At 43.3% G+C, this 25,126-nt stretch overlaps 1 protein-coding gene across 4 annotated transcripts in view; it reads right to left on the bottom strand.

Annotated features, from left to right (window-relative positions):
• LOC121271556 (transcription intermediary factor 1-beta-like) overlaps window positions 1–25,126 on the bottom strand; it is a 94,879-nt gene that overhangs the window by 1,163 nt on the left and 68,590 nt on the right. For 2 of the 4 annotated variants that reach the window (XM_041177556.1, XM_041177555.1), the window contains 9 exons: window positions 23,597–23,764; window positions 21,892–22,083; window positions 20,620–20,692; window positions 17,486–17,534; window positions 15,938–16,124; window positions 5,357–5,688; window positions 3,729–3,855; window positions 2,305–2,382; window positions 136–270 (listed from right to left, as the gene is read on the bottom strand). In XM_041177556.1, coding sequence (XP_041033490.1) covers window positions 136–270; window positions 2,305–2,382; window positions 3,729–3,855; window positions 5,357–5,688; window positions 15,938–16,124; window positions 17,486–17,534; window positions 20,620–20,692; window positions 21,892–22,083; window positions 23,597–23,764 — 1,341 coding nt within the window. The remainder of the gene's footprint in view (window positions 1–135; window positions 271–2,304; window positions 2,383–3,728; window positions 3,856–5,356; window positions 5,689–15,937; window positions 16,125–17,485; window positions 17,535–20,619; window positions 20,693–21,891; window positions 22,084–23,596; window positions 23,765–25,126) is intronic. The other 2 variants (XM_041177557.1, XM_041177558.1) reach the window with 2 other exon arrangements.

Genomic DNA, 25,126 nt, shown 5'->3' with positions numbered 1-25,126 from the left:
CATTTAAAAGGAGGAAAGAGTTGGGAGAGGCACAGGGTTTTATAACCAGTGAGAAACATTGTCTAAGGGGGATCATCAGTAAATGAACCTGCAGAAAAAGCAGCAAAAAGGAACAACCACTTGGGATTCTCATACCTGAATCAGCTTACTACACATCTTAAACATTAATCGAACCTCCAGCACAAACTCATCAGGTCTGGAGTAACGGGCTGAGCTAGTCTTCTCGAGTTTCGCTCTAATGGAAGACAGATTTACTCGCTGATTCTTCAACTGTAACAGAAACAACAACCTCAGGGTTAGACTTGGGTCCAGGGTGGGGAATGAAAAGAGCAAGCACTTTGGAAAGTAGAGGGGGCAAAGGAAGAATTGAGAGAATTTATTTAAGGGTAGCTTGTGGTTGAAGTGTTGGAAAAAGCTGACTGGAAGTGCATACAGGAATAAAGTAATGTTCATTTATATAAAACACCTTTCACAACTTCAGGATGTCCTGCAAGCATTTTACAGCTAATTAAAGTGCAGTCACTGTTTTAATGCAGGAAGCACTGCAGCCAGGTTCTATGCAGTGTAAAGACTTCATAAAAACAGGCGATGGTGGCTAAGAGACAAATATGTTTTTCTTTCACGAGATGTGGACATCACCGGCCAGGCCAGCATTTATTACCCATCCCTAATTGCCCTCAAGAAGGCAGTGGTGAGCCACCTTCTTGAACACAAGAAATAGGAGCAAGAGCAGACCGTAGGGGCCCTTTAAGCCTGCTCCGGCATTCAGTATGATCAAGGTTGATCTTGGGCTTCAACTCCATCATCCCACCCGCTCCCCATATCCCTCAATTCCCTGAGACACCAAAAATCTGTCTGTTCCAGCCTTAAATGATGGAGGATCCACAACCCTCTCGGGTAGAGAATGCTAAAGATTCACAACTCTTTGAGTGAAGTAATTTCTCTGCATCTCAGTCCTAAATAATTATCCTGACACTGTGGCCCCTTGTTTTAGATTCCCTGCCTAGCAGAAACAACGTCCCAGTGTTCACCCTATCAAACCCCATCAGAATTTTGTAGGTCTCAATGAGCTCGCCTCTCATTCTTCTAAACTCTGGAGAATATAAGCCCACTTTTCTCAGCCTCTCGTCATAGGACAACCCCCTCATCCCAGGGACAAATTTAGTGAATCTTTCATGAACTGCTGCAATCCATGAGGTGTTGGAACACCCACAGTGCTGTAGGAAAAGGAGTTCCACAATTTTGGCCAGGACACTGGGAGAACTTGCATGGTCTTTAAAGTTGAGGCCATGGGACTTCTACGTATGTGTAATGAAGTAGCCTTTTGATAAAGCTGAGTTATTTAAAAATCCCAGAGGGAAACTTTAAACAACTGTTATAACTTATATTTTATTTTTGTATGTTTGAGATGCAACTCTAAATTCAGGAATCAGACCACCAGTTCTCAAGAGGTTTTATATTAAACTAAATGAAATGTTTTATTAATTTACAGAAGTTAAATATATACACATGGCTACAAATTACTATAAGTTTTAAAAAATTCCCAAACTAATCTCCATTGAGGCAACAGCATCGTACGAATTCAAAATGAGGTTCCACTCACTTTGGTAACTGTGGAGACAGTTGTAGGCTTACAACTATTTTGATCTTACACTGTCTCTGCCCTGCACACACAAAACTGCTATCCTTATGCCTAGCACAGCTGATTGAATGTAGATTCTCATTGTATCACCAGCCTCTTATAACAATAAAACCCCTTTCATAGTACTAATTTTATTAGTAATATAGACATATTGCTTGGTCTCTGCTGGATAGGTGCCAGATTTCACTCGCCTTCTTGATTGCTCTATTCAAAAAACGCAAGTACATTCTACCTCTCTTACATCTCAAAACTAGTACACATCAAAGCACCCAGACTAGCTGGCTTTAATCCAATTAAGACAACCCCCCCAGACTAAACCTCTATTTTAAAAATAAATTTTTCAATAGTATTATATACATTAATAGCTTCATGATGGTATGCCCTAGGGTACAGATCAGGCCTCACTTCAAGTCTCATCTTAAAGATAAACTCCAACAGTGCATCACTCTCTCAGTGCTGGCACTGCAACTGTCGGCCTGGATTGTGGGGTCAGGTCTCTGGAGTGGGGCTTGAACCAGAGATGATGGTGCTACTCACTGACATGGAGTTCTTTATTTATTTCAGAAGATATAGATTTATTTGACATTTCACTGATAAATAAGTTGAACAAGAGCAATGTCACAAAAAAAAGATCACTAAAGACCTATTCTTCAAGTACTTACTTGCAAGAGTCCAGCGGGGTTGTGGAGGCCCTGACTCCCCTTATGGGAGAGCAGCAACAACAGCAAGTGTTCACATTTCTGTAAAAACATGCCACAAAAAGTCACACAAAACTGGCATCACTATTACACCTAGACAGTGTATATAAACACAAAAACTTGGCTATTAACTCTCTTTTTCACTGGGGCTGCTTTTGCTGTTTTGCAAACATTCCTTCGCCTCCTCGCACAGCGGCCAAGGACAAATCGTGTTGGTTTACAGTTTAATAGATACAGGGCCAAATGGGCACCTCTTGCACGATATCCTACACCAGTGAATGTTGGCAGCGTAATCACTGTTTTTAACCGCCACCTTCACTTGGTGGGCACACATCCCAATATGTCCCAGGGGCCATCGAACAGCCATCAAGACAAGGAAATGTGGCTGGTTCCTGTCCTGGGAACCCCATCCCTTGACCAACAGCTTGCTGAACCTCACTGTCAGGGACACATCTGAGGAATGATTGGACTGGTACGGTGCTGAAGCAACTGTTCTCCCTCTGCAAATACCAGTCATTAATGATATGTTAATTATATTGTAAGAATACACAGGTGAAGAGAGCACTGCTTAATTAAGTACTTGGAGCACGTATAAATAGGGTTTTCCAATTCGAATTTCTGCAATCTTGAATATATCCTATTAAATTAAATGATATATTCTTCTATGGAATACCGTGCATCCTTCTAAATTTATCAAAGTCTGACCATGCTGCGTATGCATTTAACAGACCATCTTTCTAAAATTTTGCCCATAAATTTTAAGATCAGTGTAAAGGAAATTTCATTTTTCTCCCAATACCGCTGCGGGATACTGAAGCAGGCTTGTGGTCTCTGTGTGTGTGCGTGACTAATTTAATTAAACTGAAGACAGTCAGCCTGCAAGGTTTAAATCGTCAAAGGGACTGTTTTAATTGAAGATTTAAAAATCTCCAAAAGTGGTAGTGGATTCTTTACCTCTGACTTCAGTTGCACAGGCCTTCTCGGAATAAAAATACAAATGGTAAATCTTTGTGATAGCTTGGCCAAGTTCCCCTTTTGGATATGGTCACCGGCCATATCCATTAGTAACCCAGCCTGACAGTGGGACATGTCACAGCGGAGTTAATCCTGCTCTCGCCCAACGTATTGCAGCAGGGTTGCAACTGAGATCAGTGGCACGAAACAAGGCCGATCTTCCCTTCCCTGATCAACAGCCACTCAGGGTTAACAGCTGCACCATAACTGCTGTCCTTCGTTGTTTTCAGCTAGCCTCAAGATGAACTGAGATTATAACTCAGGACATTCAGGTGTGAATACATTTGTCGCAAACTATTTATCTTAGAAGTCACACAGAACAGGAATCCTGCTCATAGGTCACGTGAACATTTATTTCCAGTTTTAGTACAGACCCTCTGATCAAGAGCACCAAGGCCTTCTGTTGCAGCATCACTGTTGCTTTCCGATGCTGTGGGTGAGCTTTCCGTTTGTATTTCAGGTGCTGCCAAATCCACACATAGTGAACACGTCCATTCAACACTGCAGAAAGGGAAACACCACAGGTCAGTCATCATTTATAAACTTAGGCATCTTTTTTTTTTAAATATGTAAAACTCGCAGTTAATCTGTGGTACTGTTAACAAGATATGGTATTTGAGAATGGCAAGAGCACCACAATGCACTTTATGGAGAGTGACAATCCTGAAAATTATAAGTGATATAGAGAGATTGGGGAGACGGTGGAGTAATGGTAATATCACTGGACTAGTAGTCTAGAGGCCCAGGCTAATGTTAATGGGGCACAGTGGTTCAAGTCCCATCACAGCAGCTGGTGGAATTTAAATTCAATTAAAAATCTGGAATTATAAAGCTAGTCACAGTTACGGTGCCACAAAACTATTGATCATCATAAAAACCCATTTGGTTCCCCTTTAGGGAAGGAAATCTGCCATCCTTACCTGGTCTGGCCTACAGGTGACTCCAGACCCACAGCAATGTGGTTGGTTCTTTAACTACCCTCGGAAATGACCCTAGCAAGTCACTCAGTTCAAGGGCACTTAGGGATGGACAACAAATGGTGGCCTTGCCAGCGACACCCACATCCCAATTAGAGATTAAAGAAAAAAAAATTGGAGAAGCTGAATATAAGATTTATGGATGACACCAGAACTCAGAGGTTATACCCATCAGGAAAAACTGAATAAGGAGCTGAGGAGAAATTTCTTCACCCAGAAGATGACCGGTGTGGAACTCGCTACCACAGAGCAGCTGAGCGGAAAAGCATTGATGCTTTAAGGTTTAGCTCTGTAAACAGTGAGAGGGAAAGGAACTGAACAATGTGCTGACATGGTAAGGGCAAGATGAAAAGGAGAGCGTGGAGATTTGTGTGGAGCATAAACAACAACGTGGGCCAATTGCAAGGCCTGTTTCTACCCTGTACATTCTAGACAATGTATTATTCTGCTGCTAAGGTGGGCGCTGTGTTTAAACTGGCCTGTTCTAAGTCTGCAAAATCCAAACACAACCCAAGGTCACTCAGTTTCCTTGTTGTTTAGCATGGGGATCTTAATACTGAAAGATGCACATCTGGTTAGAGCTGCAGTTCAGTAACACCCATAACTCAAAGACTGCTTTGCCTCTGTACTGAGGTTAATTGTAGGGGCCAAAGATTGCTCTGGCTAATTCAGCAGCCCAGAAACTGGGGGCTTTTAGGCTGTGTGAATCAGCGCTGCAACAGACTGGGATCTTCAAATCCAGGTCTGTTCTGAGTCGGCTGGAGTTACAGTTGGAGCATTGTGGGGAGGGAGAAAACCAGCCATGGCTTTCACTCTTAATTGCTTTCCAATGATTTTTGCTGGGAAGTACTCAAGCGCACATCATGTCAGGATGAGGATCAGCTAAAGAGCAAACTTAGCATCGATTGAAATTGAAACAGAGACATTCAGCTTGGGCTATACAGCTCAACACTGCCTTAACCAGTCGGATCCTCATAAGAGCTTTTCAGCACTTACTATTGCAACCTCTTTCCTACTGAGCTCACCTGGGCACACTTGGCAAAGCAGGGACGTGGCAGTCAACGTGAAACACCTTCAGACAGCGACGACAACCTGGCAGCTCGCCTCCTTTCCCACAAACGACACAGACAACCTCGTCTGGCTCCTCACCTTTGTCACCGACGCTGCATAGCGGGGACGCTTTTAGGTCTGGTATGCTCCCAGGTGACTTTTCACTGGGGGAGGGCGTGGGGCTCAGGGGGTGGTGGGAACGCTTGGTTGCCACCTCAGTCCTCTCGCTGAACACAAAATCGATTTCAGTTTCTGACGTGGGAGAGGCTGAGTTTGGTGGCGTCAGAGTGTTCTCCAGAGTTGGTGCCTGCAGGTTAGAAACACAGTTACTATTTCCTTTGATGGGGGCATAGGGAACGTTGGGTGACGAACTGAAAATTTGAGCTAGGGTATTCGGTGATGATGACAGGAAGAAATTCTTTACACAAAGGGTAGTGAAAATCTGGAACCGTCCCCCAAAAAAACTTGAGACTGGGGGGAGGCAATATTCAAGGGCTGTTCCTATATTCCTAATCATTAATTTCAAATTGTCTTCAGAATTCTACAGCGCAGGAGGCCATTCAGCCCATTGTGTCAGTACCAGCTCTCCGAATAAACAATTTGCCCAATTTCACTCCTGCATTCTCCCCGTAACCTTGCACATTCTTCCTTTTCAGATAACAATCTAATTCCCTCTTGAATACCTCGACTGAAGCTGCCTCCACCACACAGGCAGTGCATTGGAGTTTGGTGAGTGGGGGAGTTAAAGTGTGAATTTTGTTCTCAAATTTTTCTCTTAAAATCTAATCTAGTCTGCAATTAGCAGTGAATGAAAAGCGCTGTGTCACTGTGACTAGTTTTTTTTGCAGCTTAGACAAGGTAAACCCCACTCTCTGCTGTGAGAGCTGAGCAGTTAATTAGGTAACTGTATGAATCTGTTTACACAAACCTCAGTTCAGTTGGCTATAAATACAGGCCTTTTTAGTGCAGCTAAGAAAACTGAGTGCAGGCTTGGAGTTTGGGCCGGTGGGGGCAAGGAGGGCTTTGTTTCATTTTTCTACCTTTCTGACCCTGTAGGAATTGGACCATACTCTACTACAGGGAAAGATGCTAGTCTTCTGAGTGTCTGGTAAGTGGGTAGCTTCTATTCTATGCTTAAGGTTTAAAATAATACACAGATTGGTGGTCAAGTTAATAAATAAAAGGCAAAACAAATAAGTAAATAATATAATTAAGTAATTATTTAAAACACATTAAGGATGTCTGGACAGGTGACTTATCTAGGCTGCAGCATATAGGAGCTGCTGGATAACATCGTGATACAGGGCAAACATGTTTGCAGTAAGTATTTGTGGCTCGAGAACTTTGGCTCAGTCATTGATCTGAAGGCTGAGCTGCAGATTCGGCAACACATCAGGGAGGGGGAAAGTTACCTGGGTGCTTTGACCCAGGAGGCAGTCGCACCACTTAGCACAGGATGTTCTCATTTGGTTAGTGGTCAGGGACAGGACGGTGTGACTGAGTGAAGCAGGTATGGGGACACAGAGACAAAAACAGAAAATACTGGAAAAACTCAGGTCTAGCAGCATCTGTGGAGAGAGAGAAACAGCATTAACGTTTCGAGTCTTTGACCCATGACCCTTCATGTTTCTGTTTTTGTTTCAGATTTCCAGCATCTGCAGTATTTTGCTTTTATCTAAGAGGACACAGAGGACAGGAGTGCTGGAGCCTCAGCCTCTGCAATTGTCCAATAGGTTGGAGGTTCTCTCAGCTTGTTTGGATGAGAGTGGGGGCTGTGCAGGGTGGGTGAGCAATCTGACTATGGCACTGTGGTACAGAAAGTCATTTAAGTGGGGGGAGCAAAAGGGAATGTAGCGGTAGTAGGGGACAGTATAGTGAGGGGGATTGACACTTCTCCACAGCAAAGAACAAGAGTCCAGATGGTTGTATTGCCTGCCCGGTGCCAGGGTTCTGGACATGTCCTCAGGACTGGAGAGGAACTTGGATTGGGAGGGGGAGGATCTGGTTGTCGTGGTCCACGTAGGTACCAATGACATAGGCAGAATTAGGAAAGAGGTTCTGCATCAAGAGAGAGAGGAGCTAGGCACTAAATTCAAAAGCAGAACCTCAAAAGTTATAATCTCTGGATTAATACCTGAGCTGCGTGCAAATTGGCAAAGGGTACATAAAATATGTGGCTCAAAGACTGGTGTGGTAGAACTAGGTTCCAACTTGTGGGGCATTAGCAGCAGCACTGGGGAAAGTGAGGGCTGTACTGTTGGGGTGGTCTACACACCACAGTGTAGGACAAAGCATACAAGAAGAAATATTGGGTGCTTGTGATAAAGGGATGGCAATAATCATGAGTCACTAAATCTGATTGGCAGTAGTAGCCTGGATGAGGAATTCCTAGAATGATTTCAAGATAGTTTCTTAGAGCAACATGTTCTGGAACCAAAAAGAGAGCAGCTTATTTAGATTTAGTATTGTGTAATATGACAGGATTGAGTAACAACCTCAGGGTAAAAGTGCCCACCCCTAGGTAGCAGTGATCACAAAACACTTGAATTTTACATCCAGTATGAAAGGGAGAGGAGTGGGTCTAAGGCTATTTTAAATTTAAACAAGGGCAAGTATGTGGGCATGAAAGCTCAGCTAGCTGAAGTGAACTGGGATACTAATCTAGGGGACAGTGTCACGTTTTCCAGAACATTATTGTAGGCTTCTGGGTGTGAGTATAGATGGTTGTGTGTGACTGATTTAACTGAATTAGAGTCAGATACATTGAAAGGTTGAAATTATCAAGAGTTAGGTGTAAAGCAGACTTTTGAAATGGAGATGGATAAGGTAGAGTGAGGGTTCCACAGATAAGGTGTGAATGAAATTTGCATTTTATGATAAATGGGGAGTTGTTTGATTTTCAGAGGGATGGTAAAATGTTCACAACTAATAAGATAAGCAAGGCGAAGCAATATGGTTATTTTCCCCAAAATTAGTGGCCGTATTGACATGAAAGATTTTTATATTATGGGAAAAATAAATTTCCAAAGACATGTAGGACAATGGGATTTTACACATTAAAAAGAGAGAAACATATATAAAAGAAGGATGGAAGGTTATGTCCGAGTGGCTGTGTAAAATTTTGAAAGGTACACCATATGACAGACTTGGAGGAAGCCTCTAGCCACTTTTGCAGAAGTCTGCTATGTCCAGTAACTAAAGTTGTGCTAAAAAAGCTTTGGAATTCCACCGTCGAGTGGGTGCATGTGGTAACCTTGCTGGGTTGCTCATTTGAATTTCAAATCTGTTTTGGACTGTTGACTTGAAAGGGGTGCATAGTTGGGAGTCTGCTTAAGTATGTATTTTGGCAACTGTTAAGACTAAATAACCACATAACCATAATCCTGCTTGTATTTATTGCATTTTTTTTTTCCCCTCGTTAACATTTTAAATTTTTTAAATCTCTAAAAGGTGTTAGTGGGCTCAATTCTTCTGAATTCAGTGAATAAGCCTTCTCGTAATAAATACAAATTGCAAAGCTGTTGTGATAATGTGGCCAAGGTTCCCTTATGGATTTGGTCCACCTGGCACATACCACCTGCCACATCATAACAACAGATCAAAAGAGAAGCAGGGGCAGGCATTTAAGGGGATATTTCAGAGTACTCGGAATAAGTATATTCCTACTATAAGGATAAATTCTAAGGGGAGGACCCACCATCCGTGGTTAACTAAAGTAGTTAGGGAAAGCATCAAACTTAAGGAAAAAGCATATATCTGTGCAAAGATTAGTGGCCGGTCAGGTGATTCATCAGAATATAAAGAACAACAGAGAATGACTAAAAGGTTAATCAGGAGAAATAATTAGATTATGAGAGGAAGCTAGCTAGAAATGTAAAAAAACAAATAGCTAGGCTATTTAAAGAGGAAAAGAGTAGGTAAAGTGAGTGTTTTCCTCTAGAGAGTGAGAATGGGAGTTAATAGATAATAAGGAAACGGTGGATGAAATGAACCAATATTTTGCTTCCGTCTTCATTATAGAAGATACAAAAAAACATTTCAGTAATAGCTGTAAATCAGGAGGTGGAGGGGAGAAAGGAACTTGGTGAAATTACAATCACAAGGGAAGCAGTACTGATCAAACTGATGGAGCTGCGGGCTGACATGTCTCTCGGTCCAGGTGAACTACATCTTAAGGTTTTAAAAGAGGTGGCTAATGAGGTAGTAGACACATTGGTGTTAATTTTCCAAATTTCCCTTGATTCTGGAACAGTTCCATCAGGCTGGAAAGGTTCCATGAGACCTCTACTCAAGTAGGGAGGGAGGCAGAAACAGAAATCTATAGGCCAGTTAACTTGACATCAGTCATGGGGAAGGTGTAATAGAGTTAATCATTAAAGAGGTTATAGCTGAGACCTTAGAAAAACACAAGATAATTGGGAAGAGTCAGCAAGGTTTTGTGAAAGCAAAATCATCTTTAACCAATTTATTAGAGCTCTTTGAAGGAGTAACATGCGCCGTGGATAAAGGGGAGCCTGTAGACATGCTGTACTTGGATTTCCAGAAGGGGGCATTTGATAAGGTGCCACATCAAAAGTTATTGTGGAAAACAAACACCTACGGCTAGGGGATAACATATTAGGCTGGCCGGAAGAAAACAGAGAATATACATAATTGGGCCTTTGTCTGATCGGCAGGATGTGACTAGTGGAGTCCCGCAGGGAACTGTGCTGGGGGCTCAACTTCTTACAATTTACATCAATGACTTAGATGAGGGCAGCGAAGGCATGGTAGCTAAAATCACAGACGAAACAAAGATAGGCAGAAATGTATAAAATAAAAGCAGAGAATGCTGGAAAAACTCAGCAGGTCTGACAGCATCTGTGGAGAAACAAAGAGTTTCAAGTCCAAATGACTCTTCTTCAGAACTAAAGAGAAGCAGAAATAGGACAAAGTTTATACTGTTTAAGGTGGGGGAGGTGAAGCAGGATGGAAGCCAGTGATAGGTGGGGGGAAAGGAGGGATTGACAAAGATGTCAAGGACAAAAAGAGAAAGGGAGTGTTAATGGTAGTGGTAAGTGCTAAAGTAGGCGCTGATAGTGGCATAAAGGTAAGAAAGCAGAATGTGTTAATAGCAAAACAAGGGTCAGCACTCTGAAAGAACATGGAACAAATAACAGATGGCCTTTTTGGGGATGAAGTGGGGGGAGGGGCAGTAGCTGGGGGGGGAAGGGGATATAAGAAAGGGGATAAACCAATGAATAAATAAATATAAATTAAAATAAAGTAGATAAAAAAAAACATAAATTTTAAAAAAGGGATCAAAAAGGGGTGGGGATAGAGAAGAGACTTCATCAAAGGCTGTAAAGTGCCTAATTGGGAGATGAGGTGCTGTTCTTCCAGGCTGTTTTGGGCTTCACTTGAACATTGCAGCAGGCCAAGGATGGACATGTGGGCATGAGAACAGGATGGTGTGTTGAAATGACAAGTGATAGGAGGGTCTTGGTCATGCTTGCAGACAACCCAAGGTGTTCCGCAAAGTGGTCAGCCAGTCTGTGTTTGGTCTCCCAATGTAGAGGAGACCACATTGGGAGCAGCGAATGCAGTAAACCAAACTGAAGGAGGTGCCAGTGAACCACTGCTTCATCTGAAAGGAGTGTTTGGGCCCTGGAACAGTGAGAAGGGAGGAGGTAAAGGGGCAGGTGCAGGGGAAGGTACCATGGGAAGGGAATGCGGTGTTGGAGGAGTGAACCCGAGTGTCCCGGAGGGGATGGTCCCTACAGAATGTTGACAGGGAGGCGAGAGGAAGAGGTGTTTGGTAGTGGCATCACGCTGGAAATGGCAGAGGATGATCCTTTGAATGTGGAGGTAGGTGGGGTGAAAAGTGAGGACAAGGGGGACACTATCATGGTTCTGGTAAGGAGGGGAAAGGTGTGAGGGCAGAGGCACGGGAGATGGGTCAGACATGGTTGAGGGCCCTGTCAACCACAGTGGGTAGGAAACCTTGGTTAAGGAAGAAGGAAGACATGTCAGAAGCGCTGTTTTGGTAAGTGGCATCATTGGAACAGGTGGGACGGAACTGAGAGGATGGGATGGCGTCCTTACAGGAAGCAGGGCGTGAGGAGCTGTAGTCGAAGTGCCATAGTAAACTATGTTATGAAGACATAAGGAGTTTGCAGACAGATATATAGGTTAAGTGAGTGGGCAAAAATCTGACAGGTGGGAGTACAATGTGGGAAAATGTGGAGTTGTTCACTTTGGCAGGAAGAATAAAAAAGCAGAGTATCACTCAAACTGAGAATGCAGCTCTGAATTCTGCAGTCAGGCGGATCTAGGTGCTCTCATACATGAGTCACAAAAAGTTAGTATGTAGGTTCAGCAAATAATCAAGACAACTAATGGAATGCTATCCTTTATTACAAGAGCAATGGAACATATAAGTAAGGATGTTATGCTTCAGTTATACAGGGCATTAGTGAGACAGCATCACGAATACTGTGCACCGTTTTGGTCTCCTTTGGCATTGGAGGTGGAATAAGTGGGTTGTCCTATGAGAATCGGTTAGACAGACAGGCTGAGCTTGTATCCACTGGAGTTTAGAAGAGTGAGGGGTGGCTTGATTTGAATTATATGAGATCCTGAATGGTTTGGACAAGGTGGAGGTGGAAAGGATGTTTCCTCTCATGAGTGAGTCCAGAACTAGGGGGCACTGTTTTTAAAATTAGGGGTTGCTGTTACAGGACAGAGACAAGGAGAATTTTTTTGAGAATTGTGCAACTTTGGAACTCTGCCTCAGAAGGCAATGGGAGCGAGGTCACTGAATATTTTTAAGGCAGAGGTAGATTGATTCCCTTGCTTAACAAGAATCTAAAGTTACTGGGGGTAAATGGGAATGCAGAACTTTAAAACACAAACAGATCAGCCACGATCTTATTGAATAGTGGAGCAGGCTCGAGGGGCTGAATGACCTACTTCTGCTCCTATTTCATACGTCCGCATTCCAGGTCCTAACCACTCACTGCATGAAAAAGATTTTCCTCATGTTGTCAAACCTTCTTTTGCCAATAACCTTAAATGTGTGCCCTCTGGTTCTCGATCCTACCACCAATAGCAACAGCTTCTCCCTATCCACTCTGTCCAGGCACCCAATTTTGAACACCTCTATCAAATCTCCTCCCAACTTTCTCTTTTCCAAGGAAAACCTTCTCCAATCTAAGCAGCTGAAGTTCTTCATCCTTGGAACCATTCTTGTAAATCTTTTCAGTGCGCTCTCTAATGCCTTCACATCTTTCCTAAAGTATGGCACCCAGAATTGGACACAATACTCCAGTTGAGGCAGAACCAATGCTTTATATAAGCCTTGTGACCTAGTGGTTCCCTTTTTCTAGTTCACTTCACCTACTCTTCCCCTAGGGAAGAGTCCAGTGTACAGCCATCTCTGCTGTACACTGAGCAGCACTCAGCACGATAACCCAAAAGACAGCTATTTCAGCCGCACAGTGCCACGAGGGCACACAGATAGAAGAGACGATTTATAAAGGACCTCTCTTCTGGCAATTTTCTCTCCCCACCTAAATATCAAAGCTGGTTGGGCTGTATGTCCCTGAGCATCAGGCACATTCCCGCACCTGTGAACAAACCTAGATATTGAGGGTTAAACTATTTAAACAACAGGCGTTACAGCTGAGCACCATTCTACCTTCCATTACATTCAGATGTACACTTTGTAACATGTCAGTAGGCAGCAATTAGGAGCGAGTTTGATTTTTCTCCTCCTTGGCCCAAATGCTGGAGCTCAGTCATTGCACCACTGCTGCTGCAAGGGCGGTAAGTTGGCAACTGAACTTGGTACCTTGTCATTTGTATTACACATTGCTTCTACCAACTTGGCTCTCTGCCTTTCACAATAAAAACAAAAAGTGCTGGAAATGCTCAGCAAAGTCTGTGGGGAGAGAAGGGCAGGGTTAACATTTCAGGGCAGTGACTTCTTGTCAGCGCGAGGACATATTACATATTCTGCCTGACCTGCCAAGCATGTCCTGCATTTTCTGTTTGTATTTCAGATTTCTGTAGAACTTGGTTTGGAAACTTTGTCTACTGTTGTTTTTGACAATGAGTTAACTTTCACTCAAGTTATACCCTAAGCATTCAGTAGCTCCATCAGTGGCACACAGTGGCTGCAGCGTGTACTATCTATAAGATGCAAAGCAGCAAGCCCTCAAGACTTCTTTAACAGTGCCTCCTGAACCTGCAACCTCTACCACCAAGATGATCAAGGGCAGCAGGTTTGGGAGCATCACCATTTGTGAGTTTCTCTTCATGTCACACACCATTTTCACATAGAATCATTGTTCCTTCATAAACACAGGGTCAAAATCCTTAAATTCCCTACCTAACAGCACCTTCATCACATGGACTTCACCACCCTCTTCTCAAAGCAGTCAGGGTTGGATAATAATTGGTGGTCTTATCAGCAACACCCACAACACAAGAATGAATTAAAGAATCGTCCCTCAGCCTATCAGTCTAGTTAAAAGTACAATGAACATTTTCTCCAACAGGAGAAAACCTTTTTCTCGCAATCTAATTTACATGCTTTAATTAGCTGAAATAATAGGCGATCCCAAAAGACATAATTATAGTCTCCAGGTTTCTTAACGGATGAGAATCTCAATTTGCAAATATCCTATTTTGTAATAAGCAGAATTTATCCTGGGTCTAATCACAATACTTTAATAAGTTACTTCTAATAGTTCCATAAAAATTATTCCCCAATGCAGCTCCTTGCCACATTGGGAATGCATATTGCAAAACTGTATGATCCCAGCCTGTGGTTTTCCATTCACTGAAGCTTACAGGCAGAGCATCCTCTCCCATCAAGTGCCAAGAATAGTGCGACAGAATATTTTTTCTTTGATTATAAGTTTTATGAGGGCTCAGTTTATGCTCTTTAGTTACAGGATACACATTTTCTGCATTGGCTGAATCAGCATCTGCAAGTACAGTTTTATTAGCATATCATCAACAGTCGGTCTCCAATCAGATAATGGCAACTCTCCAAATGCACGCATTTATCAGAGTAAGGAAGTAAGGAAGACACTTGCAGAGGTCAACAATTCTTCACCAATTCCAAAAGAGCAACTGTATTTGCTTTGGAAAAAGAGACAACTCTTGAAGCGACCTAAAATGAAGGTCATAAAGGAAATGTGCAAGCATTGATGCAAGTAAACTGTTGACAGTAGAGAAAAGTTCCCATAAAAGTGGCAACGTGCGCAGTTAAAAATGAACAGGCACAGGGCACAAAATCATACCAACTAAAGACAGAAAGAGACCACTCAGCCCATCGAATCTGTACTGGTTCTAGCTTTTCAATTGAAGTTACCTATTCTATTTTCTTTATCCTTTTAAAACCTTGTTTAAATTCTTCTACTACTGATGATTCAGTGGCGCTTGTATGCTTAAAATTATCCACTAATTTGGACTGAGCAAATAGCAGAACAATGTGAGAATTCAGAAAGAGAAAGAAAATTGCTTTCAGTGACCGAATTAAAGCTGAAATTATTTTCTTTATATCTCCCCATAATCTTTGTTCTATTCAAAATCATGCAGGGTTTTGGTGGATTAGATAGGGAAAAACTGTTCCCACTGGTGAGAGTGCTGATAACCATAGATCATTTGCAGAAGAGCCAGAGGGGAGATGAGATTTGTTTTTAAACGTAGCAAGCGGTGGTACACATGTATGCACTTCCTGAGGGGGCAATAGATGCAGTTTCAAAATGAGCTTTCAAAAAGGAATTGGATATATACTTGAAAAGGAAAAAATATGCAACACTAGAGGGAATGGGCAAAGAAGTGGGGCTAATTTGACAGCTTTTTCTGAGCTGCACAGGCATGATGAACTGAATGACTATATGATTCTATGAAAAGATCTTATAGTTATCTGATTCCAAGTTAAATGACAAGTAACAAGGAAAGTCAGACTGGACCTCTTCATTCAAAGCAAGAATTACGGAAGAAGCCACTATCAAATTCCAGTGAGGGGGAACAGCAGAAGAAGGTACAAGAGACAAGTAGTTGTTTCTGGGTCAGGAAAACAGGAGTGTGCAGGGTCAGAATAGTTACTGAAGGTTCAGCTAGTCAGCGCCAATGTTTAAAACCAATGCATCATTCTCCCATGTACGGTTCAATCAATTTGATTGCACTCTGGGTGCTTAATAACTCTCTCACTGCAGGAAGTAAAAATAGTTCCAGTGGCTCGGTCCAGCAGAAAGAGATAAATTGGTTGGGATCTAGTGGCCTTTTAATGATGCTGAAAAATCTGTATATGTAAGCCTGCTCTGTAGTATTCCACAGCATTGCTGCTCAACAGAGGATTTATATAATAATCTTCAACATATAAAAAACTTTAAAAATTAAAGAATTTAATTTGGCAGACCTGAATTTTTTGCCACACCTTAAGTTGAACCTAAAACATTTTCAGATAAACAAATGTGGAACTAGTTTAAGGGAATCTAATTGTTTGGTTACAAATTCTGTCAACGTCAAGTAAGGAATAGTTAAAACAAACCCATAAATACCTTGAAGGATGGATTCAAAGGCAAACCATCTCCTTCGATGACGATCAGGCTGAACTCATCCTGGCCGCTGCCCGGTAACAGTTTGAAGGTTGGAAGCTCAGTGTCAGTGGACAGATCGATTTGCAAGCGCTCTAACCGCACATATGGAACCTTCGTCCTCAGTTTGGATTCAGCACTGGAGTTTGAACTAAAATCAGAAAGAAAAGCATATGTTCTTATGCAATGTCATTAATAACAGAAAACAAGCTAGCAGAGAGGTGAGAAACTGAAGGTGCAGCAGTTGAGTTGATGCAATATCTTTTCACCTCGGAGGCAGGGTGATGCAGTGGGTAAACATGCTATCCATTCCACTCTGGGTCTGGCTGACAGCATGTTGCCCTTGACATCTGGCTCATTCGGTGCATCAGTACTCTGCCTTCACATGGGACTTTGTGCAGGGGCCAGGAACGATTCCCATTTTGTTCTCCCAGTGTCGAATGAGTGGTAGACCTACTGAGTTTTCCCAGCATTTTCTGTTCCTATTTCAGATCTCCAGCATCCACAGTATTTCGATCTTAGTCTGAGTATTCTCAGGTCAGATTTGGCACACACGATGGCTACAAGATCCCTCTGACCTGCCTCACCTCAGAAATCAATGTGACATTTTCCTATTTCCAAAATCAGCCAATCTGTGGCTTCTCAGACCAAGCCTATGAGCTTAGTGCCAGTTTTGTCTGGTTGACTGTGTTCCCTAGGGACTGGTACAAGATTTTAAACTTCTTCAGCCTTTAATAGTAAAACAATGCAGTGTATTGTGAACCCTGACTGAAATATTATGCCTTCAATCTCGAGGCAAAATGCATCACCTTCTGCAGACAGGCACCAAGCAACAGCCAGGGGAAGGGAAAGAAAGTAATGGCACACCACAGCAGATGGCTTTCCAGAGCCATAGAAAGGTGCTTACTAGTCAGGAACAGGGAATAACATGGAAAGAACAAGAGATAGGAAATACCTTTCCTGCCTGTGGCTCATTTGATAGAGCCAACGTGAAATTAAGACCATGCAGAACTGAAAATCCAAGGTTTGACTCCAGGGCTGGCAGAATGATGAATTAGCTGAACTAAGCCAGGGAGGGACAGGGGAGGTACAGTGTGCACCTAGCCTTTAGGTTTTGATATAACTCTGCTGCCCAGGTCAAAAAAAGTGCATTTATAGGAAAAAAAACAGAGAGGCCAAGACGGGACTCAGCTGTGATGAAAGCCCAGCTAACACTGAATGTGTAGGTTCATGGATGAAAAATAGCCCAAGTCATAAGATAGCCAATAACCATGGAAATCAATTCCTAGTGTGCTGGGGAAAAAATTGGAAAACCCTCAGGGGTGGGGAGAAATGGAAACAAGGAGACATAGGCAATGATGAAAGCAACTAATTTAAAAAAAGAGCCTGAGCCTCAAACTGGATTTTAAGCTCCTTTGAAAAGCATCGTCTGTAATTCCATTCTCCATTGGATCATGTTGCCTGTATATAATCGTTTATTAGAAAAGCGGATTGCAAAATATCAATTCTTACCTGCCGCCACTGCACTTCAAGCTACATGGCAAAGGGATGCATCCAAGTTCTAAGTATGTAAACACAAAGGCAACTAGTCAAATAAAGTGTTTAAACAATAAGTACAGAGTGATATTTGGCATTACTACAGAACATACCACCAGGACCTAAGTGGTAAACACTCTGTGCACAGTTTAAGACTTAATTGTATTTTTAAACCAGACCTACACTTTTTGTTAAGAATTACAGGAACATTTAAGGGAGCAAAGCCCCTAATGTGCTGTTGCGGGGGGGTGACCTGTCCACTCCCGTCTCATACATAGATTGTTAAAATGGCATGGATAGGTACAGAAAATTAATTAAAAACACTGGCCTTTATATCTAGGGCACTACAGTACAAGGGGATAGAATTTGAGAATTGCTGAAAGACTACGTTTTGTCGAAACTTTTTGTCTTGTACTCATCAGGACAATCGCAAGAATACCAGTGTCAGGGGAAGCAACAACTTTATACTGAATAAGAAGAGAGTGCTGATTGGTTGGCAAGTGGACTCTGATCGATAGAGGCGTTGCCATGGAGAATGCACCAGTGATTGACGGTTAATCGCCAAGTATTGTTTGAAATTTAAACCAGGCAGCTTGAATCTGATTGGTCAAGGCATTGCCCTGAGGAATGAACCAGCAAATGGCTACCACTTATTTTGCTTAGTTGAAACAGGAGCAATGTGTGTACATGTCCTTTCTGTCTGCAAAGAACAGGGCCATGAATTAATATATGTATGAGTGTGGGACAAAAAGCTTCGAAAAAATGTCTTTTCTCAGCAATACTCAAGTTGTGTACTACAAAACGACTATTGGGATAGAATTTATGCTTTGGCTGTACAAACCCCTGGTTAGACAACACCTGGAGTACTTTGAGCAGTTCTGGGTACCACACCTTAGGAAGGATATATAGGCCTTGGAGGAATTGCAGCATAGTGTTACCAGAATGATTCCTAGACTCCTAAATTACAAGGGCAAATTACACAAACTATGGTTGTATTCCCTAAAATTTAGAAGGTTAAGAAGATTTGATTGAAGTTTTCATGATATTATGGGAACAGATAGTTTCTCTCTATCTACTTTATTTCCACTTGTTGAGGATCTAGGACTAGAAGACACAGCCTAAAAGTTCTAGCCATGCCTTTCAGGGTTGCAATTAGGAAACATTTCTACACACAAAAGCTAATAGAAGTTTGGAACTCTACTGCAAAAAGGCAATTGATCAATTGTTAAAATTAACAACCTTAGATTTAAAGTTAAATCTGAGGTTGATAGATTCTTGTTAGCCAAAGGTATATAGATGGATATGGAGTTGGGTTACAGACCATCCATGATCTCACTGAATGGCAAAACAGCCTCAAGGGGGCTAAACGATGTTCTCCTGTTCCTATAACACATTCTAGCAGTGAAGGATCACCATTGGAGAAGATCCGGGTTTTCTATGCTCCTCTCGGACAGAACTACATCAGCCTAGGATGTGATGCCTTAATATCAGCATATTCATTCAATATGTCTTACAGAGGCCAAGGCATAGTGTACAAAATGTCAAGATTGAAAAGAGTAGACAGAAGGTGACATGAATAAAATAACAGTAATTAGACAATGCCAAGCCTATACCCACTGGAAGAATGAGAGGTCATCTTATTGAAAACATATAAGATTCTGAGGGGGCTTGACAGAGTGGATGCTGTAAGAACAGGCCCGAACTAGTGGACACAGTTTAAAAATAAGGAGTTTCCCATTTAAGATGGAGATGAGGAGAATTTTTTTCTCAGAGGGTCATGAGTCTGTGGAGCTCTCTTCCCCAAAGAGTGTCAGAGGGAGGTTCATTGAATATTTTTAAGGCAGAGGCAGATAGATTCTTAGCTAACAACAGAGCCAAAGGGTATCTGGGATAGGCGGGAAAGTGGCATTTAGGCCACAATCAATTCAGCCATGATCTTAGTGAATAGTGGAATAAGCTTGAGGGGCCAAATGGCCTTCTCCTGTTCCTAATTCACATGAACGCCTGTATTTATAGAAAGGTTGGGGGAGGAATGAGGGGTGCAAGGAGATCCACATTTTGGGGTGTGAGGAAGAATAGGGTAGAGTAAGAGATAGTGCACTAAGCCTCGAAACAGACAGAATTGATGGAGAGTAAAAGGGGGTGGGGGGGAGTGGAAGGCCACTTCAGAATTCAAACTTATTTGAGTAAGGGATGAAAAAAGGAAAAAGAGCCAATCAAGTTCAAGAATCTTTAGAATTATGAGTAGAAAGTGAAAAATGGCAAGAGATTAAAAAAGGTATGGTAAAAAGACAAGGTCCTTAGTGATTGATTCCTGAGATCAGAGATCTGTCCTAAGTGGAGAGAGTGAATAGAATGGGTCAATATAGAATCAAAAAATGGTTACAGCATAGAACAAGGCCAATCGTCCGTCATTTCAGTGATGGCTCTCCACAGGAGCAAGCAATATTCTCTGAAGTTTAGAAGACTTGAGACGATCTCATTGCGACAGATAAAATATACAGGCAGCTTGACAGGATAGATGCTCTCAGGCTGTTTCCCCTTGCCTGGAGAGGCTAGAACTAAGGGGTCAGAGTCTCAGGATAAGGGGTTTGGCCAGTTAGGTGGAAGAGAAATTTCTTCATTCAGAGGGCTGTGAATCTTTGGAATTCTCTATCTACCCCAGAGAGCTGCGGAGGGCCAGTCAATCAGTATATTCAAGACAGAGACTGACAGATTTATGGGCACTAAGAAAATCAAGGGTGAAGGGGATCAGATGTGGAAAGCGGACGTAGATCAGCCATGATCTTACTGAATAGCAAAGCCTGGGCACGAAGACATATGGCTTAATCCTGCATCTATTTCTCACGTTACCAGTGAGAGATAGCAGTGGTACTTGCAGTACAACAGTAACTACTGTTCATAGGCTGTGAAGCATGTTGGGATGATCGGATGTCAAGAAAAGCGAGTCAAAAAAGAGGTCAAAATGCAAGCTCTTTCTTTCTTACTCTATGAGAATGAACCAAATTTACTGAATACATCTTTAATCAGCTGAACAAAATCATGATCTTGGATATTTTTATTTACATTGTTTTCAAGGCACAGCAAGAAATCATATTGATGTAAGTTACCTGAAGTTTCCTGCAGTTCTTTGATGCGATCTCTCTGCTCCTCTTGCTCCATGCTGCTACTGGTATCTGGCAGCTGTTAACAAGGCAGAAAATATAATGAAGGCATTTGTTCCACGGACATTTTGTTCAAATGTGTGAAGCGTCACAGTGTGATGTCGCTGTAAGCAGCTGTAATAAGTGCTAGGATTCTTCTGCCTTGATTTGGAAGGGAAGTTTGAGGGTAGGGTGGGAAGGGGTGGTGTCTCATGCTGCCTGCAAGGGGACAGAGAAATGAATGTGTGCATCTGAGGAAGCATGCTAAAAATGTTCTGACTTCACATCACAACATATTCTGACAAGATGCCACTCAACAGAAATCACTACAAAAAAGACTGAATTCTAAAGCTCCAGTCACAGTGAGCTCTGAAAGTTCTGCTCTTCTCCAGTTAACTACACCAGTCAGGTAGGCCAGTAACATTCTTCCAGCTAGTGGGAACCCCACAGTGATCAGGAAACCCTCCACACCCTGCCAAGGGGCAGGAAATCTTTCCCCCCTGCCCCCAAATATTCAGGAAACCCACTTTCGCACCCTCTTCATGAGGAGCCCAAGCCCCTCCGCAATGAACAAAACTGTCCCCCGCTGTGCCAAATGGAGCTAGAATCTCCACTCATGCCCCCATTCACAGCAAGTTGGAAAAACCCTTCTGCCCACACCCCCATTTCCCACCCATCGCACCACCCCCCACCACACCCAAAAACCAACCCCACACCCCCCTCCCCTCAGCAAGCTGGAAAAACCCTTCTGCCTGCCCACCTCTGAGTGGGAACACCCCCATTGTATCCTCTGAGAGAGAGAGTTGGAAAGACTCTCTACCACCCCCACCTGCCCAACCCCTCTCACAAGCTAGAAACCCTGAGCTCTCCCCCACCACATAATGAACCAGAAAACCCCACACGCTCCCCCCAATGAATGGGAAACATTCTTGCATCCCCCCCGCACTCACTGCAGAGGGAAGCCCCTGGAGATACCCCTCTACCCCTCCCAGTGAGCTGGAGACGTGAAGAATGGAGATGCTGCCTTTAAGCCACTGTATTAATCATTAAGGAAAAGAACATATTGTGGCTTGATGGAGCATTCGATTCGAAATGCATCTAGATGGTGCTATGATGCCCCTTCCATTCACAAAAATAAAACCATGGAAGGATATGGTTAAATTGAAGATGGAATGAAGAGCCACTTGGCCCCACAACAGGTACAAGACATGAAGCTGGCACAATTTGTTTTCCGCTAACCTTGAAGGGCACACCCCTCCTTGGTTCTGAAAACGCACGAGGAACGCGATATGCAGGCTGCCCTTCAACAAATCCTTCCGTACCAGACTCAGACCAGGACATTGTTCCATTGGAGGTCGGAATCAGAGAGTACAGTAAACTATCAGCTCTATCAACCTGCTGTGGCACCAGAGAGGGGCCCGGATAGGAATACTGCAACACAAGACAGCATCTGGTAATGAGATAAGCAAAAGGAAAGACTCTGCAGAAGAGGGATTAACTGAATGACACAATAGTTATAGGAATAACCAAGATAAAATCAGGACCAGGCTCGATTCCATTGCACTTTCCCAGATCTAACAACAGGAATCTTAACCCACGGTATCACCCGACTTCCTGTCATGGTGACCTTAATCGGCATGAATGCCACCTAACTTCTGATGATCACCATTACAAACTTTACCTGGCTTTCCCTAATACTGCCAATAGGGCTTCGCCATCTAATGCCATGGGGCCCTTCCTTTCCCCAACACCATCCAATTCCCCCTGCCATCTGTTAGCTGGGTACTTCCTCCACCCAAAACCCATTCTGGAAAGAGGCTGCCGCCTTTCCAAGATGGCTCGTGCCCACACAGGCTCATTGCAAGTGAAGGATGACCAGGAGCTCTCCCAGCCCACCCGCCAGGCTTCTTGTAAGCAAGGGATGGACATCAGGACAGCTGGGAATTGGAGTCTTCCAAACCATTTCCTCCAAAACTAGTTCATGCACCAAAGGCTAGTGCATAGTATTCAATTTAATAAACAGGAGCAAAGAAATGGTTATAATCACACTGCACGGTTGACAATCAGGAAAGTAAGGTACAAATAAGCACTTCTCACAGCATAATAACACCTAAATATTCCAAGTAATCAAGGTGCTACAGCAAGCTGAGAACACTGCCAAGTTTATTAAACCCCTCGTGAATTTTTTAGTAAAGATGAGGCATAAGAGCAATTTAAACTGGTCCCCTTTTCAGTCATTTCTCTGATGTTTTTAAACTTCTTTCCTTGTTTAACCTAGCACTGAAGGGAGCTCAGTATCAGTTTCAATTCAGTACCATATGCTGTGCATTCCTCTTGCCCCCAAGGAGCCCAAGGTTGAGGAGCAGTTGCAGAGGAATCAGACTGACCGCAAAGGCTCACTGTTGTCCAAACGTGTGGGTCCACAGGCCCTACCAGAGCTTTCCGGGCACATCAGACAAAATGTGCCTTTGTCAACCCCTACGCCTTGGATAGGGAGGTAATGCTGAAGGCTGGGAACGGGCTCACGATGCTGGAAGCTGCACAGCACAGTTGCAGCACAGCACAGTTGCAGCACATGCATAATCTGCACATAAGCCTAAGGGTCAATAAGTGTCTGTGCATTGTGTAGCTAGGTTATTGCCCCTAGCAATAAGGTACACGTGCTACATCTTGGAAGTTATGCCTTAAGGGGGTGTGGGTGAAGATGCTGTTCAAAGTGAAGTATAACTTAGAAACACTCTTAAAAGTTGTTCCTTTTACGTAGCTTCAGCTCACAGATTCTCCTCTTACAGTAATGCAGCTCACTAACAACTAACAGGTCTCTGTCGTGATAAAATCCTAATGAGAACAGATGGGAATCCCAGCTAAACAAGCCAGCCTCATCATGTGTACCTATTTCTTTTTAAATTCTCGCGCTTTTGGTTCTGAATCGCTCGGTAATTACCTGTTTCTGCATAAGATCGTGGGCATTGGCCGGACCGTCTCTGTGGGGCAGAATGACACAGGGATACGAGGTTGCCTGCTCCACCAACATCTTGAGTTGGTAAACCGGGCTGTTGCCAAGGTGAAGGTTTGATGTTGGAGACTGACGGCAGTTCACACCAACCTGAGTCTAGAGAATAGAAAATCGAAGGTAAGTGTTTTAATGAAGGTGGGACACAAGCTCAGTGAAGCTGTGAAGCGTTAACTAGTTGGGAAGCGGGGCTGGGGAATAGGATGGGGGAAGGATGTGTGTCTGCAATGTTAAGTTTCCTTCCTCACAACTAGCCTCACGTGTAACATCAGGCTCATCTTCCCATCCTGCTCCTCATGACATGAGCAAAATAAATCTGAGCCCAATTTTCAAAAATCTCTCACCCTTTCTAGGCGACTCCCACATCTTGAAGGTGACACTATCCCCACCGAGTTGGGGATAAAATCTCATTGGAGTCTTTTTTTTTTAAAAACGAAGCAGGATATGAAATCTGGCCTTATTCTAACGCACAATGCTGCCCGTGGGTTGGTCTGGAGCGGACACACCATAATTGTAGCTGGCAGACAAGAGGAACTGGACAATCCAGTTCGTGACCGGCCCAGATGAGTCAGAGGCTAAGGCACAACCTGCAATGCGCTGAGCAAGAGTGGAATTCAGGGCGACACCAAGAGACCCGAATCCACTTCATCTTCGATCGGCAAATCGCTTGGCTTTACTGCTCTTTGGAGCGGCCTTTCTTTAGTCAGTGGCCCTGCTTGTCTTTAGGTTTTTCCTGACGAACATAGGAACAGCTGAAAAGTACAGGATCCAACACCGGTCCAACTCTGTGACAACACACATATAAAGCTGTGATTGGGGTGGGGGGTGGGGTTCGTTTGTTGTGCTTGCTGGGCCACAAAGCCCAACAAGGCTCCAAGTTCGATCCCTGCTTGGTACTGTTAACATGGTCTCGGTGTGTGGCTGCAAATAAGAAGTGTACAACTGGGCTTGAGGCAGGCAAAAATCAGCCAAGGCTCCTCCTCTTGCATCTCTATACGGCAACGCCACCTGAAAGCTCAGGTGGCCACACACTAAAGGCAAGATCAGGCTGCTGGACCGTACCACACTAAAGACTGAGAAGCCATGGGCCAATTTTTTGAGAGGATAGTGGGGCATGTAGAGGAGAGGTTGCCTGAATTTAGTGGTATGAATTCCTGGGTGGGAGAGAAGAGGAGCATGCTCCACGCTGGAGAATTCATAAGTGGATCCTTTAACTGTCCAGACTCTCACATGGAAGACAGAAAGTGCCAACAAAGGCACCTGGTGGCCATGAGGTCTTGAGCTCTGGCCTTCATTAAAGCAAGAGAAAAGCTAGCAGAAATATATTGCTGAAAGCTAACCTCTCATGCCTCCCGCTCCCCCAATTCCCGTCCATTTCATCAGACTGGCCTCAACTCCGGTTCCCTTGCTTTAGCTGACCTGATGGAGTGGTGTGTACCAATGCTGTAAACTGTTATGATG

Source organism: Carcharodon carcharias, chromosome 31 (assembly GCF_017639515.1).
Source record: "Carcharodon carcharias isolate sCarCar2 chromosome 31, sCarCar2.pri, whole genome shotgun sequence".
Lineage (NCBI taxonomy): Eukaryota > Metazoa > Chordata > Chondrichthyes > Lamniformes > Lamnidae > Carcharodon > Carcharodon carcharias.
The sequence above is the reverse complement of the archived record's forward strand: the minus strand, read 5'-3'. Positions and strand labels throughout refer to the sequence as shown.